Here is a 19808-nt window from a genome sequence, read left to right as displayed (position 1 = left end):
GATTAGCGGATGTCGTAGCCATAGTCACTCTCACATTTTATTCATGTTTACCGGCTGTTATCTACAGTCCTATTTCCACTTAAACTGAGCATGTGTAGTGATGATTCATGTACAATTTACTCCTCAAAAATAATCCTTCAAAGACAGCATGTAGAAAAATCTATCCCTGTTTGAGTTCCTTTCAAAGATCGTGTATATCTAAAAGATAAAATATTGTTTGAAACAATTTATAAAATAATTCTCACAAATGTGCAGCTCTGTAGAGAAAATACAAGCTTTGCATAAAAATTGCACCATTGAAAAATGTAAGAGATCTCACTGAAATGCCAAACAGATCTCTACAAAAGCAGCATAGATAAGCCCATTCTCTAATAAGTAATGGTTGTTTCCAAAAGTGACCTTATTGCTTTGCTATAAAAAAAAAACAACGATAAACACACAAAAATCAAACTCATCGTGTCACAAAGAGAACAGTATAGATGGTAAACATGACATGAAAAAAATCAAATGAAAAAAAAAAATCAACTGATGAAACTTAAGTGTATTATATTGAGCTCATTGTGAATTAAATGCGTCAAAAAGTGTCATTTTCTGAGTGAATTACAACAGAGTTAGTAAAGAAAACCAACAGCTGGCAGTTGTAGTTAAAGGCACTTTGAAAGAACATAAGCTGAGAGTGAATATTCTTTCACTCAGAGTTAAGTCCCATACAGCACAGCCTGAGTAAGAACAGGCACTCTGCTTTATTAGGACCTCTAAGCAGGATGAATAAAGCTGTTTGTAGATCTCCTGAAATAAAGTAAAACACTCAATAAAATGGCAGATTTTTCTTAAATAAAGACGTGAGACCATGTGAGTAAACGTTTTAAGTCTGTCCCCTGAGATATATGCTGTTTTAGGAAAGATAAAGTGTTGTTTCCCAGACCACTGAGTAGTCACTGCCTTGCTTTTGAAAATAGTCTTAAAGAAAAATTAATTCAATCTGCCACTGTGCAAGATACATATCTGCACCTTTTATGCTTTTTTTAAAGTTTCTGATTGTAAAAATCTTGAAATATTTAAAACTTGCTGTGACTCTAAACATGTTAGAATCTTTCCTGGGTCTTCAAGGAAAACATTAAAAGATTAAAATCAGTCTCTTTTTCAACACAGGAGACTTTTGGGGACAAGCGAGGCCAAACTGAACGCAGATTACAGAAGGAAAATTACACATTTCTTTAACTGAACAACTTAGTGATTTAAACTTAAGTGAACTAAAGGTATATGTTTGTACTACTTGGTTTATCATTTTTAAAAACATTCTAACACTTGCTTAAACATTCCTCTATGTGTTTCATTTTCAAACCCCTTTAGACATAACTTCCCCTCACAAACAGTTAAAATATGATATGATGCCACAGAGTTAAAGGAACTCATTTAAAACATAAATCATGATAAACTTGGGTAAAAACAGGTGTTTGACACGATAGTAATTCCTGGCATTTGGTTTGAAACAGTCCTTAAACTGCCATTTTTAGTGTGTTTGCACATTGACATCATGACAGTGTCTTTGTGACATCACGCTGATGCCTCTGCAGAAGCGTCTCAGGGAAAGTCACTTCCATCATAGATGATGGGCTTCTCCATGGTCAGATGATAGAAGACTTTCTTGGAGATAAACCTGTTGGGAGAAAGTTCTCGGATCAAAGTACTGCAATACGATCAACTGAAATGAGATGCTGAGACACAACAGGAAGCTGGTTTTAGGGCAAAAACCCGCACACAAGAACACCAGATGGTGGCAGGAAATGAGGGCATATACTGTACAATGACAGTTTAAATATTTCTGTAAACAACAAATTCTCCACTTAGAGGAGGAGTCAGGACAAGGACCGTTGTTGACAGCTTTTCTGATTCACGTCTGTTTAGCACAGTGATTGTATACTTGTATGTACTTTCATAGAAGGTTTTTGTTGTGTTTGAATGTGACGTGCATGACCAGAGCACTGTTCAGCCGGCCGATAAAAGGCGCGATAGAGGTGTAACGGGGGAATGAAGTGATCCCAACTCTGTGCCGCCTTTGGAGGTTTAAACAGAGGCGTGACAGGGGTGAGCCGGGATCAGCAGAGCCAGAAGAGGAGAACAGTAGTGTGTGTGCATGTATGTGGAGCTCTCACTGTTTCTCTACAACTTCTGCTTCTGCAACGCTGCAAGTCACTGTGAATTCACCAGTCTTGTACAGCTATATTATGCTGTCGTTGAATCACTATGAATGTACCAAGACGTAATGACGGTGGAGCTTTGATTAGGCGTTGTGGATTCACACTCTTAAAAGGGCTCAAGATTTAACATACGTGTGCAATAGATGGGTATTTAGGGATCCATTGCTGACACATTCTCCTTTTATTCCCATGTAATTCTACTTTCTGTCTTCATTCATATCTATTTTAAATTAAAAATTAAAAATTAAAGATAAGTTCATTACCGTGAAAAGGAGTTGTCAAAGATAAGCGTGTAGAGACCAGGATGTCGGACCTTCAGCTGCCCCTGAATTGTCTCTTTATGGGAATTACAGCGAGTGAGAGGAATCAGGACCTGAGAGGGGAACAGAAACATTGGTCTGAACTGAAACTTCACGTAAAGACTTATTGTCAAACAAATGCCACACAAACAGATGTCTTTATAATGATCTCCTCTTGCTCTAATTACTTTATCTACCATGACTGTAAATGTTGGACAGCCAGAACGTCATTATCATTGTGTATTGTAGTTTTGAAGATATAAATAATAAAATAAACTGAAAAATACAACTGGAAAGGTAAGGAGGGGGAGGGAAGGTCAGAACTCATTTATAGCCCCTGACATTTGGAAGTGCAGGACGTTGACTTCATCTTGCTGAGCAACACTGGCCACCTGCAGTTTCTTTCTTTAGTCAGTCAAATTTGAAAGATCAAGCAAATAGTCCTGTTGTCTGCAGGAGGTGCAGGGTCAGTCCTTTGTGTGTGCCAATACATTTTTTTTTATTAGTTTTGAAGTGGCTGCAATTTCTATGAATAGAAAAGCATTTCCTTCAGCCTCAAGATGTTTTCTTTTATGGGGGCAGGGAAAAAAACATTCATTGTTTTTTTTTTGCCTTTTCCTTACATGTCTCTGTCAAATGTAGAAGAAACAAATGATGCCAATGAAGGTCCACAGTCATAAGGCGTCTTTACTGTGTAGGCTTATAATTTGCCTGTAGTTCCATTGAACAGACATAAAAAGCACACAATGAGCTCATCTACCTTTGACTGATCCACCTGAGTCTCAGCAGATTCCCTGTAAACCACACTGAAGGAGATGCTCTTGGGTTCCGAGGAAAACATCCAGCTGATGGTCGGCCCGCAGTCACCCACGGCAACAGTGATCACACTGTAACAGCTGGACTTGACAAAAAGTTCCCTGGAACCATCGCCGAACTGAGAAATATCTTCAATGCTGAGAGGGACCGCAACCCTGCAACAAGAAATGGTTATTTAAGAATGGGATTAATACAAGGTGACTCATCAGTTTAGACCACAAACACATGAAGGACCAGACTCACGTGACTTCTCCTGATCTGAGAAGGTTGATTTCTGAATCCTGAACGGTGGATATCTGATCCTCAGGATCATCAGGCGTCACATCTCCTGTGCTGCAGCAGAATCAAACATAGGTTTTTAATGTTTCGGACTAATGTTTCATGTACTGATTAATGTTTCAGTAGATACCACGATATACTACAAAACGATGTTCTTCACCTGTTTGCAGATGAAAATACAAAAGTCCCCTGGTGTAGCCAACAAAAACATCTTTCAGAGCATGTTGCTCATACACTCCACATTTCATTTTGTGCATTAGAAGTATAAAACAGGTATAAACAGGTACCATGGCTCTTCTTTTTTTTTTTTAAAGATACAGAGTTTTCAAAGCTTTTATCCCATTCTCTTCTTTTGACATTGTGCTTGACAAAAATAATGACATATAATTGAAGTCAAGCACATCTTTGCACATTTTTTATGTGTGGTGCACGCATTCTTGGATGTCAGTACATGAATCATGAGTTGGAAATGTTTTTGCATACTTAACAAGCATTGAGTGAATGCTTAATTCTCTTCCCATCACTGTTTCACCAAAAGCAGCTTGTAACTTGTATTTCTCTATTCTTCACACTCTTGTAAAAACACTTACAGATAAAATAATGATTTCTCTTCATACTCTGCTTTCATTTCCATCTATAATGTATGTGTGCACAATAAGAAACCGTTAAAAGAAAAATCAAAAGAAAACTACAGAGGTGAAGTTTATGTGTGGGCAGATGTTTTCTTTTCTTCACGTGTCTGAACCTGACTGTTGGAGAGAGTGATTGAGCACAGCAAAGATGTAGCAGCTCATGACACTGAGAACACACAAGCTCTGAGCTTTGACTTGAAAAATCTGCAACACAACGTTCAATATTCAGAATAAGCACCTTGAATAAGCTGTGTTTACCGGCTATAGACACACAGCATATTCAATGTTTATTCTATATATCTTATTATATCTAATAATCACTTGTTAGGCAGTATTGACACATTGTCCTACATTTGCAGTTCATTCTTGTTTTCCACCTCTGGAAGTGTTAAGGTGTAAACAAGAAGGCACCATGGAAGAAAGCCTCATTTATTGGCTGCTTTAAAATAATCACAAATTTCCCTATTTACAGTTTGTAGGATGAAACGTTTGACCTATGATGTGCTCTGATTTTCAAACATGACAGAATTCATTGTGCAATACTTGAAGATGGGGGCATTCAGTTTGATGTGTAAATTGAATTTACATTCATATATCTCAAGGAAGTTAGGCCTTAAAACTATCTCAGGAGCTGGATAGTATTTTGTGTTGTGACACGTCCGTCTAACCGACATCCAAAATGACATACAGACTCAGAGAAGGACCATCTGATCAAAGTCCTCACCTTCACCCGATCCCCCCGCTCTGTCCCCAAATACATGTTACACTTACATATCCAGCCTTCCTGAAGCCTGTATGTCTTGTTCTCCCTCCATGGAGCCTCCTGTAGTCTGGGAGGTGGTGTCACTGTCGTAGACGCCGTTCACTTCCTCTTCTGTGATTATATCAAAAGCTCCATCATCAGCTCTCGGCATGGGGTCTGAAACTGGGAGGTCAATCATGAATGAATTGAGGTACTGGATTGTTGCGACAACATCTGTTACCTTGTCGTAGCCTCTTGATAAAATCCATTTAAAATCATATTGTATGTACTAAACACAATTATTTTTTTTATTTCTGTACAACAGATGCAAACAACACCTTCTTTCAATAGAAATGTCCTCTACTTCTCTTTTGCCAAATTTTCAGACGATGGTTTCTGTCCTTGTTCCTCAATTGTATATTCAGTATAAGTATAAGTCAGTCTTTTCACTTCTGCTTCCCAGTAAGCTGACAGTAAATGTTGTGTTTTTGTTCATTGCTTGGCTCTCACCTGTTACCCTTGGCGTGGGTTTATATGGAGCAGGTTCAGGAGGGGGCTGAGGCCCAGCTCCTGGTGGTGGAGGCTCACTTTCTGTGAGATTCAGCTCTGCCTCTGTGAACCTCTCCACCACAGCGCTGTGCTCCGTGTAACAGTCCTTGCAGCAGCGCTCCTTCTTCCCACTGTGCTTGGTCATTACAAAGTTGTTGCTGCAGTAGTAGCAGAAGATGCGACCACAAAGCCTAAAAATGATGCAGAAAGAACAAGCAGGCTTTCATCCACTCAAGTTTTGATTCTTCACATATCATTTCTATTATTCTTATAGTTTTAGATTGCCCTAAAAGGATTCTTTATCAATTCTGAAAATCACCTGCAGTGATGTCTGCGGAGCCACCAGGTGAACTGACCGTGACAGCTGAGGCAGTGCGTGCTCTCCTTATCCGACCACCAGCGCTCCTCTGCTCGAAGTTTCTGTTCAAACTCCAGAGCATCTGACTTCTGCCACAGAGCATCTTTATCCCTGAAAAAAAGACAAGTGCACAAAGTGTTAATGCCTGTTGATGCTTCCTTAACAAAACTAGACTTAAAACTTTATCTGTGTTTTCATTCTAATTTTTCCCATTGAATAAACTTTGGGGGCCCATACATGAAGATTGTTGTCAACATGAATTGAGCTGTAATTCAATGCTAACAAGCTGTCTAAATTGAACACACAACGTAGCTGATCTTCCCCAAAACATGAAACTGAGAAGAACAATAAAGGCATGAAATATAAACAAGAAGACAGAAATCATGTGGGCATATCCCTAAGGAGTTCCTGGATCCTCAGTCAAACCTTTGTTCTCTCTAAAATGTCTTAGCTTTCAAAGAATTCCAATGTTTTCTTCGCCCTAATCCCCCCCTATCAAAGTCAAGAATAACGACATCAAAATGCACACCCCCTAAGACTATTAAAGAGCAGGCAGCAACCAAACATAACAAGGGTTAGACATTCTCAGACAACTTCTCCTTCATATGAAGAAACTATGTCTGTTGCAAAAGATAACATTACACCACTGACCGCTGCAATAGAGACAAGTCATACCGTATGAGCTCAATGAGCCGTTCCTCGAGGTTGGTCTTGGTTCTGTTGAGGTCATCGACCTCTGCAGTCAGTTTGAGGCACTCAGTTTGTTTGGACTCTTCTGTTGTGTTGAGTCTCTGCTTCAAATCCTCGGAGACCTTCAGCGCAGCCGAGTGTGCTGCTTCAGCCCTGGGGAGTATAGAAGGTAACTCAGAGGCTGTTTTTTTACAATGGAAGATTGAAAGCAAGGATAACTGGTCATAATGGTACCTGGTTACGGCATTTCTTAGCTGCTGAATCTCACTCTCACTGTCACGAATGGTTGTTTCATTGTTTGTGATGTGAGCATCTTTCTCGCCACTCAGTCGCAAGTACTGCTCATTCACAGCCTTTATTTAAATAAAAAAAGTAAAGTCAGGAACACACATGTAGTGGATGGATAAATTACAATCAACACATTTCAAGTCGTGTACCAAAAATAAATCTTTCTAACGAGTCATGTTGGGGTAAAGGACATTCAAATACATTCTGCATCGCTCTAAATCAGCTCTGTTCATACAGATCTATAAAAAAAAAGGGAACCATATAGAGAAAAACATGATCTCATAAGACATTCACTGACCTACCTATTGTGTTAGGTTAGTTTACTGTACTGATTTTGCATTCGCACCCTCTCTACCTTCAGCCATCAAAGACATCTGCTCATGCAACCGCAGTGTCTCATTATTAAAAACCTGAAATAAAATCTCTCATGTTATCTTCTAATGTTGAGCACTGCAGAAATATTCTGAACGCCCTCTGTGGTGCTTTACTTTCCTTTTCTCCATCACTTCTGTAAATCAGGTAATGATACAGCTGTGACTGTCCAGGTTCCAGGTTATGAATAGATGCTGCACTTTTAACCTGCCTGTCTACAGATTCTCTTGCAGTCCATAGCTTTCCCCACTTAAAGTGTTAAAGAGTACAACATGTTTTTTCGTATGTATGTAAAGCTACTTCTCTGTAAAGGAATGAAAAGGTGCACTTCCTGCCACCTGTTTAGTATCTCGTTATTACCGGAATATAAATCACTGCATCTTACAGACACTGACCTCTAGTTCAGACACTTTGGCCTGCAAGCTGGACACGTTCTTCCCCTCCTTGTGCAGCTGGGCTTTGACCTTCTCCAACTGCTCATTCAAACTCTGAAATGTAAAAAGAGAAACAAGGAAAATAAAGAGAGGACTGCTTAGAAAAAAAGCCTATAAGCATTTATATGGCGCAAAATGAGATCCCAACTGGCAATGCTGAGTAAAACACACTTCCAGTTAGAACAACTATTGAAAAGTCAGACATATATGCCCCGTTTCCACCAAGCAGTCCGATTTGGTTCTGTACGATTCGGTACGGTAAACCCTGAACTTCCACAGCCAACCGTACCCTTTATTTGGTAAGCGGAGTGTAAGCCAGATGGAGATAGCCGCATCAGCTATGTAATAGTGTGACATCATAAAAGCCCAACATAGTGTAGCCCGCTATTAATTAATTTCAACAAAGAATATGAACAGGACACAGTAAGCAAGGGACCCTTAAGGTCGGATTGATACCCTTGGCACCCCAACAGAAGGTACCAAAAAAGCAGGACGGTACGGATCAGTTATTTTGGTACCATTCCCAACGTCTGACGGTGGAAACGCCAATAAATGGGTACCGTACCGAACTGAACTGAACCACACCGCTTGATGGAAACGGGGCTTTAGGTGCATGACTCCGAATGCTGGGGTAAAACGTTTGACAAAAGTAATTGCTGAAACTTTTTTTTGACATAAATTAATTTGATTTATTTAAATGCCCAATTCTTATGTTATTTATAATGATGTTAATCATTTGATTGCCTCTATATGACAGCTTTAGACTTAAAAAGAAAACACTGAAGACAGAAGAACTACTTCACCTGTTAGGACATTAGTGAATACACTCTTACAATCATAATGCTAATACACAGAGATCTAACAGGCTTCATGTTTATGTTCACTGTTTTAGTGTACAGTGTTCAGCATGCTAATATCTGTTAATCAACACTTAACACACCATTTATAAGTGATAGTCATTACCTCTGTATTTGATCATAAACCAGAGTGTTGGATTTAAAATAAGTATGACTGAATGATAACTACAGATTTAAAGTCAGGCATTGACTAAATTCCTTCTAAGGGATTCTTCCTTCACTCAGAAAGAGATGCATCTGTGCACTCAACCAGATATGAATAAAAAAGTTTATTCCATGTGTTGAAGAGCCATGCAAACTAAAACTATAGTCCAAAGTTATCACTACAGCAAAACTGACTCCCTCATGATGAACATGTTTTGACTCGCTCACCTTCATCTGGACCTGATAATTCATGCTCTCAGAGCTCAACTGGAACTTGATGGCACCCGCCTCCTCTCGGCTGGAGTCCTTCACACCCTGCAATTGTTTCTGGGCTTTTTCCAGCTGCTCCCGGAGCTCCACTATTGTGTCTGGAAGTTTCTCCTTCTGCATCAGCTCCTCTCTAAGTTTGTTATTCTCAAGACGTAGTTCTGACATGCTCTCTCCCAGCCGCTCCACTTCTTCTTCCAACTCTTCAATCTTGGCGGCATCCCCCACCAAATACTCTCTGACCTCCTCTTTTTCTGCACTTAGCTTACAGATGGTGATCCCCAGCTCGGCCATTTCTGTGTTCGCCCTGTGCAGACCCTCTCGTGTCTCGTTGTTTTCTGAGACTAACTTGTTATTTTCTGCCTTTCGGGTCGACAGCTGTTCTCTGAGGGCCGCAGAAGAGATAACCAACTCGGCATGGGCGGCTACTTCTCGATCACGCTGCTCGATCAGCGACGCTTCTGTCTTTTTGCACTCCATGAGCTCCATTATATGCCCCTGATTGAGAGCCTCTGTCTGGGCTTTAAGTTGCTCAGTCAGAGTCCTGAGTTCATCTCTTTGGGCCTCTGTCACCTCCAATTGTGTTCTTGATTTGAGCTTTTCCTCCTCACATCTCTGTGTCTGCACCCTGAGGTCCAGCATCTCTCCCTGAAGCCTTGCTACATCTTTCATGCTCACCTCCAACTGGCTCTCAACCTTAGCCAGTTTTTTGCTTACTCCCTTGTTCTCCTTTACTTGGATTGCACTCCTCTCCAGCTGAGATTTCTCCATTGCCTGCTTCTCAGAGGTGACCCTTTCAATAACTTCTGTCTGTTTTACCAAAATTGCTTCTATATCAGCTTTGGCAATCTCCACCTCCTTCTCCCTGGCCTCAACAGCTTTTAACCTGGACTGCAGCTCAACAAAGTGCTTCTCTTTACTCTGCAGCTGTGCCTCTTTGGCTTGAAGCTGCTCTTGAAGGCTTGCTTCATTCTTGCGTGACACTCCTAAGTTCTGCTCCAAATCTCCAATTTGCCCATGGACACTCTTCAGGTCAGCTTGCATGCGGCTAAGAGCTGCCTTCACCTTGTCCTGCTCCTCTCTCAGACTCTGGTTCTCCTGCTCCAGCCGTTTCGATGTGTCCTCTGAGAGCTTTGCGGCGATGGTTGCTCGCTGCAGATTCTCATCCAGCTTGCGGTTCTCTTCACGCAGGCGCCTCTCTTTCTCATCCACTGTCATCTTGGTATCATCAAGCTGACCCCGAAGCTGTTTCTCAGAGGCCCTAAGAGCTGCTAGTTCAGCTTCAAGCGCAGTTCTTCTTTCCACCATCTCCTTCTTCAGCTCTTCGTTCCTCTTTGACGAGGCCAGTAGTTTCTCATAGAGCTCCATTAGATTGCCGCACTGGGTCTTGTAGTCTTCTATCTTCATAGCCTGTTCCTTAACATTACCCTCCAGCTCAGCAAGGTTAGAGGTCAGTTTGTCCCTCTCTGTGGTCAGGCTTTGGTTCTTGGTCTTTAGCTGTTCTAGTGTCTCGTAGCTTGAGGTTAGCTTTGCCTCTTTTATCTGTAGTTGCTCTTTAAGTGCACTGACTTCTGCACCTAAAGATTCCTTAAATGCATCAGCGTTCTTTTGCATTTCATCTTTATTTTGGTGTGTCCTCCTCTTCACCTCCTCAAACTCCTCCTCCTTCTGTTCCAGGGATCTTTGGAGGTCCTGCAGCTGCCTTTGGAGGTTGCTCGCCTCCTTCTCTCTCACTGTCAAGGCCCCCTGCAGCTTATCAAGTGCACTGCACTGTTCCTCCACTTTTGCCTCTAACTTTGCCTTCTCCTCGGACACAGAGGTAACCAACGCTCCAAGTTTTGTTTCACCAGTCTTTGCAGCTTCTTCCTTGACCCTCAGCTCATCCTCTAGCCTCACTGTCTGTCTCTTATTCTCCTCTAACTTAGCTACAGCTTCCATCTTCCCTTTCTCTGCCTCTTTTAATCTGTCCAGCAGCTCGTGTATCTTCTGTGCTGAATCAAAGTGACTGGCTGCCTGCTGGCCCTTCTCATTCAGAACCCCGTCCAACTTGGCCAGGAGCTCTATGTTCTTCCCTTCAGCAGCTGTCAGCTTTTCCTGAAGCATTTGTTGTTCGGCCTCTCTGTCTTTTTCCTTAGTCCTGAGTGCTTCCAACTCTCTGGACAGCACCTTCTCTCTCCCCTGCAGAGCTTTGAGTTCTCCCTGCAGTCCCTGCTGCTCCTCTTGGGCAGCGAGAGACATATCCAGCTGCCTCTGGAGCTCCACAACGACCCCCCTGAGCTCAGCAGCCTCCTCACCCAACTGTTTCATCTTGTCCAGGAGCTCTCGCTGGTTCAGCTCTGACTGGTCCAGCTCCAGACGAAGGTCCTCAACTGTGCTGTCATCTTCTGCGCAAGCAGGCAGAGACTCATTCAGGTCATTCAGTAGACCCTGGCCATAGTCAGGGCTATAGGGGAACTCGGGTGCTTGCTGCATTATTGGCAAGGAAGGAAGAGGTGAGGAGAAAGAACAGAGGAAGTGTGATTGACTTCATATAACCATATTCAATTCTGATGAAATGACAGGATGCTTTGAAAGATACTCTTCAGTTACCTGGGAGTAGGTGCTAGCCAAACTGTTAATGCTTGAACTACGGCTGGGTGCTTTCCACATGTGACCGGGTGAGTTTGCACTTCCAAGTGTTCGCCTGTCAATCAGAAAATAAATCAGTACACATCGTAAAACTTGAACATTTTGTGAAGTACTTGTTTTAAAGTAATTTCTTGATGTTTATTTCAATATCCGACCGTAGTATAAAGGTGCTCTAAATATTGTTTGGACTTTTCTTCTAGTCTGTTACCTTGCAAAAGTGGGCCAGGAGGCATCGAGATCATAACCTCTTGAAGCCACATCAAACTGGACCTCATTGAGTTCGTACAGGTGATTGATTATGTCAACACTGAGGTGGGGCTTCAGGAAGGGGCTTCTTGCATAGTACCAGTCACTGCAGGGAAAAAAATAACGGAGTGGTTAGAAAAGGAAAGAAAAAAAGGTTATATTTTATTTATACCTTCGGCACTCAAATTCGTGAGAAATGAGCTTCAGATAACTTCATCAGCTGCAAGTGTCATTACATGGGTTAAAGTGTATTTAACACATCTAGGAGCCTCCAATTCAGTCTTATGTAATCATATCTGCTGGGGGGGGGGAAACAACTTTTGTAGGCTTCTTTTTTAAGTGTTTGATCTACATTGATCTTGAGTCTTGTAACCCTACCCCCACCCTAGACACACAAACCACCACCACTTCCTTTTAGAGCTTATGCATCTTATGAGGTTCCAAGGGTTGAGCGTGGGAAAAAAAAAAACAACCTCTCCTACCTTGCCTCCAGGACCTGAAAAAATGTCAGCGAATTCTACATCTCATTAATTAGTCCCCTGGGAAAAATGGAAAGCTCAAAGGAAAGCCCATGTGACCTAGAAATTCATTATGATTTAATGAACATGGTTTTAGTCTTGTCTCTGTGTGTGCTTGATGTCTGCACCCTGCTGGTTTTGTTTAGTTTAACTGGTTTGCCGTCTTTGCCAAGTTAAAGGGACTTCTAAAATGAATTAAACGGCACAGGAATAAATACATCAATTAATAAATAAGATGGAATTCAAAACTCAGAAGTGCAGGAATACCTCAATCATAAGTAAGATGACATAGCTTGGATAGAAGCAAATTGTTTATGGAACCAAATGACAGGTGTGTGCCTTTAAGAGGTACACGTACACAGCAGCACATCAGCCCTGCACTCGCCTCCCTTCACTTTTAAATTGTATTACTTGTTTTTAAGTCACTCCATGGTTTAGCCCCCTCTTCTCTATCAGAACCTTTAATCTTTTACACCCCAGGACAATCACTCAAGTCCTCTGAGCAGTCTCTCCTTGTCGTCCCCCGAGCGCAGAGGAAACTCGGGGGCTGTCTGTGGAATCAATTGCCCCCTCTCATCAGAGGCGCTAACTCTTAAACTGACTATTAAATCAATCCAAAGCACAGCTCAAGACACACCTTTTTTCACTGACCTTTGGAATGAGCTAAAACAAATCCCATATTTGATTAAGAATTGTCTTTCTTTGTTGTCTATCTATTATGCCTAGTCTGTAAAACACTTTGGTCAGCTGAGGCTTGACTTTAAAGAGAAGGATTTTGTCTTATTTTTTGTGCTTAACATATTTTTATCTCTGGTTTTTTAAGTCATTGAGACCCTTGTTGTTGTTGTTATAGTTGCCGTTTGTCTCTATTCATCTCTTTCTTTCTGTATCTCCCTCTATTCCACTTTCCAAGTCCAACAGTTTCTGCAGACGGCTGTTCAACATGAGTCTGGTTCTGCTTGAGGTTTCTGTCTCTTATAAGGAAAATAGTTTCGCCACTGTAACTTTGCTGATTGTTTAGTGTCATGTCATGATGGATTCATGTTGGGTCTTTGTAAATAATAGAGCAAAGAGTAAAGTCTGGACCAGCTCTTGAGATAACATTTGTTATGAAGTGAGTATCTTTATCCCTCTTAGACCATTCTTCAGATATAACTTCTACTGGCTTCATTTTCTCCAGTAGTGATCCCATTTAACATAAAGTGAAGTAAAACTATAGATGATCAACAATGAGATGTTGAAGTTCAAAACCAGAAGTAACATGTTCATCAATTTCACCACACATGTAGCCACATCCAACCTAACCTTTTATGATTTCATTACCTCTTCTAAACTCTACCAAAAAACCTTGTAAATGCGTCTGTTCTGTGAGTATTTTACCTGGTGACTCTCTGGTTCATCAGGCACTGCTGCAGGGTGTCAGCCAGTCGCTGATGTACCAGGGAGTAACGGATAAACGCTCGGCCTTTCCCCAGAGGAGTCTTCAGCTTTAAAAGGAGAAAATACTTTTTGGTTGATTAACACTTCACACATCACAAACTACTAAGTTAATGACATTATTGAATCATTGATGATAATTCTGCTCTCAAACTCAACATATCAAACACAACATAACAACATTTGTTCAAGTGGTGAAACCAAAAATCTCAGTAGGAAGATATTTGAAGTGTACAAAACACAACTTATTCATTTGACATTTGTAGTCAGAATGATGAAATCTAATCATTTGTTAAAGGGATGTAAGTCTTGGGTGGTTTTCTTCTTGTCTATTGGAAGAACTGGCTTCTAATCAGTAATATAAAAGTAATACTAATTAAATGTTATGAAGTATCTTTACTTTGAGTCAGAGTAAAATGAATCACAAAACCCATTTAAGCCATAGTGAGTGTAACTGTGTATGGGATGATCTCATTATGCAAACGATCAGAATCTAAGCAGTTCTTTAAAAATTGTGTTGATTTTTTGTTTAGTTTATTTGAATCAGGGACAGTGTACAAAAAAAAACATTAGTCTCAGAAGAGAAGAGATGCTTTCTACCAGATTTAACTAACTAGCTAATTTCCATCTATTGTCCCTGGGCAGATGATGGCAAGAGTAAAATACAGATCAACCAGTAATGAACACACGCACACCCACACATGCTCATACTCAATTCATAAGAGAAAAGAAAGACATAGAACAATATACAGATATTAAAACATTATGTACAAGATTCCCTGAGATGAAAAAGGTTGTCGAGCTGACACATTAATGCTGACAAGACTGGTTACTTAAAATCCTTTTTTTTTTTTTTACTTTTACTAAGTTTGTGCAAAGTTTCAGACTAGTTGGAAGATTATTCCATTCTTTAAAGGCTTTAATTGTTAACAACAAACTCAAACACTCTCATACCTCAGAGATGGATTTTACAAAGCGGATGCCGTCATTGGCTCCTTTGACCTTAGCCAAACAGTCGCTGAAGTAATCCCAATAGTCTTTCCTCGTACCAAGAAATGTGGTTTTCTCCTTCTGGTCAAACTGGATGAAAGATAATCATATTTATAAAAGTTTTAGCCAAAAACTGTCAAACACTGACCACTTTTCACACTTGAATTTATAGTAATTAAATGAGTACAAAATAATGTTTGTGGTTTTGTTCCCCATACAGATATTCAGGAGAATTACAAAATTTACATTATGCACATTTTCCTCAATTTTAAATGAGAAAACACATTTGTCTTATCTCTATCTTATTATTACATCATAATAATCATTCACATCTTCCTAGAGTTATTGTGATTTCATGGGTTAACAGTAAGTAAAAACCCACCTGCAGAAGGTACTCCAGTTTGTAGGAGAACTTGTGCAGGTTGGTACTGTCATCGGTGATTGGCTCCCCACTTTCTCTGTATTCCTTTGCTAGCTCTGCAACAGCATCTAAAATTCACATAGTACATAAACAAAGTTTGAGAGATAAATTAACACAGGGTCAGGAAAATTACAAATATATAGAACAGAAAAACAACACATTTAAATGATGGCAGAAAAGACTGTTTCTTACAAAAGACATAGTATGTAAAAATATGTGATAGCAGGAAAGCGGGGAGTCCGCTTTTGAGTCCAAAAAAGGACTGCAGAGAAGACTAAACGGCCCAAAAGCAGTTATTTTGTGTCCCCTTAGTAATTACCTAAAGTCACACTGCCTAAAAAGTTATATTGCTGTCTATTTTTACTGATGCCTACCCCTCAAATTGCTTTCCATATTTTTCCACTTTTACCTTCATCAGCTAGTTTTTAAATCGATCACTTGCCTCGTATCCACCGCAAAAACTGGAAGGAAACCTGTGATGGGTGCACCCTCAGTAAGCATTTTCTTTCTCGTTGCATGCTGACGGAGGCTTCCACCACACCCTGACTACAGGGACATGAGACCAGACGTCTTTCCAAAGGATTTGATCAAAAGAAGAGATTGGATATTTCCATGCACGAGGATTGAACTAAGACTTTTCAGGTACTTTCATGATGGCAAACCCTCCTGGATCTTTTTTCTTCTCTTGTTAGTCACACCATGGAAGCCAAAAACTGCCTGCAGCCTATCTATTCACACACAATTAAAGTGACCAGCACCCACACAAAGATGACGTACCATGCAGATCTCTGATAATCCTCTGGAGTTGGCTCTCCCCTGCTGAAGCCCCAGCAGCCATGGCCCCACCACTGTCTCCCAGGCAACCAGGGGTCACAGGTTCACATCCAGTCTGCTGAATAAGAGATTTAGAGCCAGTCAGGAACAAAAGTTGAATGCTGCAAAAATACTGTACTCTCTCTCTCTCTCCGGAACACATGGACACGTCATGCCACACCAATGTGTAACACATTAATAAAAGTTGTGCGTCTCTGCAGAAAATGTTAAATTAAGTCTGACAGAAATAACATGATCCTTTATGAATGCAATGTGATCTGATGAAAATCCTATGCAGACAATAACAATCACATAGCAGGTAGGATATATTGCATACTGCTGGTTATGTGTCGGATATGTTGCTGTGTTATTAAGCTATGACGTAAACAAAGCCTGTGGCATGAGCTGCTTGTTGTTAGATACAAATTTACGCTGTATAGATATAAGCACAAAGAAAACCAACAGTTTAATTAATGAAAACACCAAAAAATAGTTTCACTATACTTCTACAACGTTACTGTAGCTTACTTGACAAACCACAGTCAATAAGGCACAGCTGGACAGCTCAAGACTTCACAGACGACTTGTGTATTTCTGTCCTGGTGACGACATATTTAGATCTGATCCTTTGACAAACATTTAAAAAAGGACCGGAACACAAGGAGACGCTGAAAAGTTTAGTAAAACATACACATTTTGACAAAAGACTGACGCAAACATGAATGATAAAAGGAAACAAACTTTGACATACTTTTACAGATATGACTCAAGCGCATAACAATCCAGGACGTTTGAGTGTGCAACCAAACCTGTTGAGAGTTTTCTGATTGACGTCGTGTCCTTCACTCACAACGCGCCGTGTAGCCCTCGGACCAATGAGACCGAGGTCTGTAGGCGGGACTCTGAAGCGCCATAGTTTAGTTGTCGTGGCAGAGTAAACAGAGCTGTCATGTGATCAATGTTAGTCAGAAATATGTTGTCCCACTCTTCTCACGGCCTTTGACGGCAAGGACAGACGTAATTGTTTCCGGGTATTCTATTACAAAATTCAGTTTATAGTGAATTTCTTTAATTCAAGAGCCATTTAACCATTTATTTAGTAAAAGCACATGGTGAGTGGACAGATGGATAGATTGATGATTGGAGAGATGATTTTCTGTACAAAAAAATATAAATGAATCAATACAAGGAAGGGGTGGACATGACTGCACCTGAATATAACCTACAAACTCCTCCATCATATTCTGCCTCCATGACACTGATCGACTCCACACACTGCTGTCTCCGAAGCTTTAGGCTTGAGATTTTTCAACCGAGTGGTATGAAGTGCCTCATGTGCTTTAAATCTTTGAAATATGTTTAAATTGATTGGAAAGTTTTCCACCATCCAAGAAGTTTGTTTCAAATTGTATGCTATTCGGTTTGTGATTTGTATAGAATACTTCAGACATATTTAGTTTATTGATATTGTTATGATAAGGCGTTAGGAGGATTCACTTCAGTGTCTTTAGCGGTAGGTGTGGTTGGTAGGAGGAGAAGCAGGGTCAGTACTGATGTCACACCTGAGGGGGGGGGGGGGGGGGGGGGGTGGTGGTGGCTCTGTCTCTGTAACCTTCATTAGCAGCACCTGCAGTGGTTTTGAGTGGAAGAGAAGCCACGAGGGAGCCGCAAGGACTCAGACACCTGAGAGACTGAATCTGAAGTAACGTTTGTTTTTGTGTCAACACTTCACGGGTTCTTTTTGCACATGAACTAAACTGATATGAAAGAGAGGGCTGGCGGAGGAGATCGTACCCCAAGTGACTCCGTGGATCGATTTGTCCGAGTGAGCTGGTGGCGGCACGTACGAGGATCTTGGTGGTCAGTCACCTACACGCACCCCTCAAACAGACAGGACAGTTGCACACACTTTCAGGAAAGGCAGGACACACTTTCACGTTTACGCAACACGTAAGGAGAGGCGTTAAGTTACGGGCTCACTGGTCTTAGAGTCAGGCTCAAGGATAGCATTTAGCTGTGGGTTTGTGTTGCGGCGTAACCATATAATCAAATTAAAAATGTCCAGTCCTTGCCTGTGATGATACAATAAAAACACACTTAAATTTTATTGGTTTAATTTCTTTGAGGGACATTAATTTCCCACCCACGTTTATATTGGCATTTATATTACAATTTTAAAATTATTATTATTTAAACACATTATGATACCTGTTAAGTCACAAGTGTCCACCTAACAATATTTTAAAAAAGCCTGCCTTCAGGCCTGTCATTTCCTCTACTCTATCCAACATGCCCGACCTGATACAGAGAACAAAGAAAACCTAAATGTTCCCTTCGCATTTACCTTTTGTTTAGAGTCAAGTACCCATGAAGTTGATGCATTAATGATGTAAAATCATCCACTGTGTCTAAAAGAAGGAAAAAAAACCTTTGAAACTCATTTGCATTGGAACATGTGATTAAAAGTTAACTCAACATATGATGTTCTATGGAATGGCAGCAATTAAATCTTAGTTTTTTCATGGTATTTCAATACCATACATACGATACAAGTTCTTTTCGGCCTGAAAAGAATCAGCAGACAGGAAGACTACAACGAGAGAGAATGCCTCCCAGGTATTTGCAGGATTACCAAACTGAGCTTTATGGCCAGCAACCCAAACATTTAAGACAGTGTTCAGATCATGTTACAGAGATGTACAAAAGAAATAGCACATTTAAAGGATATGATTTAAGTCTTAAATAAAAGAGTTGATCATTATTAACATGGCTACTCAGAGGGAGATTCAGAGGAGCAGTGTGACTCCCAATAAGCCCTGCAATCTCCATGTGAACAAAATGAAGCACATACTGACTGTCACAGAACCTCAGTGTGAAAAGTCCCAATCTGAACCTAACCTAAATGAATCATTACCCATCTTGGTAAACCTGAAACTGGAAAATGTTCCCAATCTGCTCAAACCCTTTTCCCATGTAAGCCTTCTGCTGTTCAATGTGAGCATAAAATACCTGCTTCAGTTTCCCATGCGAGATATGAACATCACCTCCAGGAACCATCACGTCAATTTACTTCATCCTCATCAACTCACATGCCATCACACCCATCATATCCCAATGCTATACCTCAAAGTTCAGGCAAACCAGTTTCAAGGCATCGCCCCTTCATACCCACAAGATCTGTTCAGTCAGCCACAGTCCATCCTTCCAACATGCCTCCAATTCATCCTCCTTAAACCTTACATATACCAATTTCTATGCAAATGCCACCAGCCTCCTCTTTACATTTACATCCCAGCAGGCCCTCATAGGTTCATATGTCATTCAACTTGCTCCTATGCCCCTACCTCAAGGTTCATCAATCAGTTCCCAGCCTTATACACAGCATGTTGTGCATCAGCCAGCTCCTACCATGTATGCCCCACATTCAACAGGAGTTCCCCTTAACCTCAGTGTTTCTATGTCAGTGGCTCCTGTGCAGCAGACAAGATACACATTACGGGTTGAAGGTCCTTCATTCCCTTATTATGCCTGTAATGACCACCAAAGTTTTTAATGTTGAAGATGGCTTTCATTAATCTCCTGCCTTTAGAGGCACCTGAACTGTACAATTTCATATCCTTTTGGATCTCCCCTCAGCTCACCGTATTGCACTTTCATTCGCCCATGACCCACAGCAATGGATTGACGGAGAAGGAGAATGTCAGGCAGTGGTAGCTCAAGCCAGCAACTTACAAATTGACGTACTGCAGAATCAAAGATTCAAGTATCACCCTGCTACCATTCTCTTTAGTGCTGACTAGAGGTCTTAATATGGACCAACTACACCA

General features: G+C 40.8%; 1 protein-coding gene across 3 annotated transcripts; it reads right to left on the bottom strand.

The window, feature by feature from the left end:
* Nucleotides 1-2: 2 nt before the first annotated feature.
* On the bottom strand, nucleotides 3-16814 carry fyco1a (FYVE and coiled-coil domain autophagy adaptor 1a). Of its 3 annotated transcripts, XM_061033207.1 has the most exons (19): nucleotides 16733-16750; nucleotides 16510-16607; nucleotides 15946-16060; nucleotides 15130-15236; nucleotides 14712-14837; nucleotides 13701-13807; nucleotides 11765-11908; nucleotides 11518-11611; nucleotides 8890-11394; nucleotides 7622-7714; nucleotides 6801-6919; nucleotides 6552-6719; nucleotides 5838-5987; nucleotides 5480-5709; nucleotides 4999-5152; nucleotides 3560-3649; nucleotides 3261-3471; nucleotides 2465-2574; nucleotides 3-1660 (listed from the first exon to the last, which is right to left on the bottom strand). In XM_061033207.1, exons 3-19 carry the CDS (start codon nucleotides 16004-16006, stop codon nucleotides 1585-1587), a joined length of 4545 nt encoding a protein of 1514 aa, XP_060889190.1. In that variant the 5' UTR covers nucleotides 16007-16060; nucleotides 16510-16607; nucleotides 16733-16750; the 3' UTR covers nucleotides 3-1584. The 3 variants fall into 3 exon arrangements, with proteins under 3 accessions (XP_060889190.1, XP_060889191.1, XP_060889189.1); XM_061033208.1 differs by lacking the exon at nucleotides 16510-16607 and having other exon boundaries at nucleotides 16733-16814; XM_061033206.1 differs by lacking the exon at nucleotides 16733-16750 and having other exon boundaries at nucleotides 16510-16726.
* Between the last annotated feature and the right edge of the window lie 2994 nt (nucleotides 16815-19808).

Source organism: Labrus mixtus, chromosome 3 (assembly GCF_963584025.1).
Source record: "Labrus mixtus chromosome 3, fLabMix1.1, whole genome shotgun sequence".
Classification (NCBI taxonomy): domain Eukaryota; kingdom Metazoa; phylum Chordata; class Actinopteri; order Labriformes; family Labridae; genus Labrus; species Labrus mixtus.
Note: the sequence above shows the minus strand (reverse complement) of the source record. Positions and strands in the feature narration are given on the sequence as shown.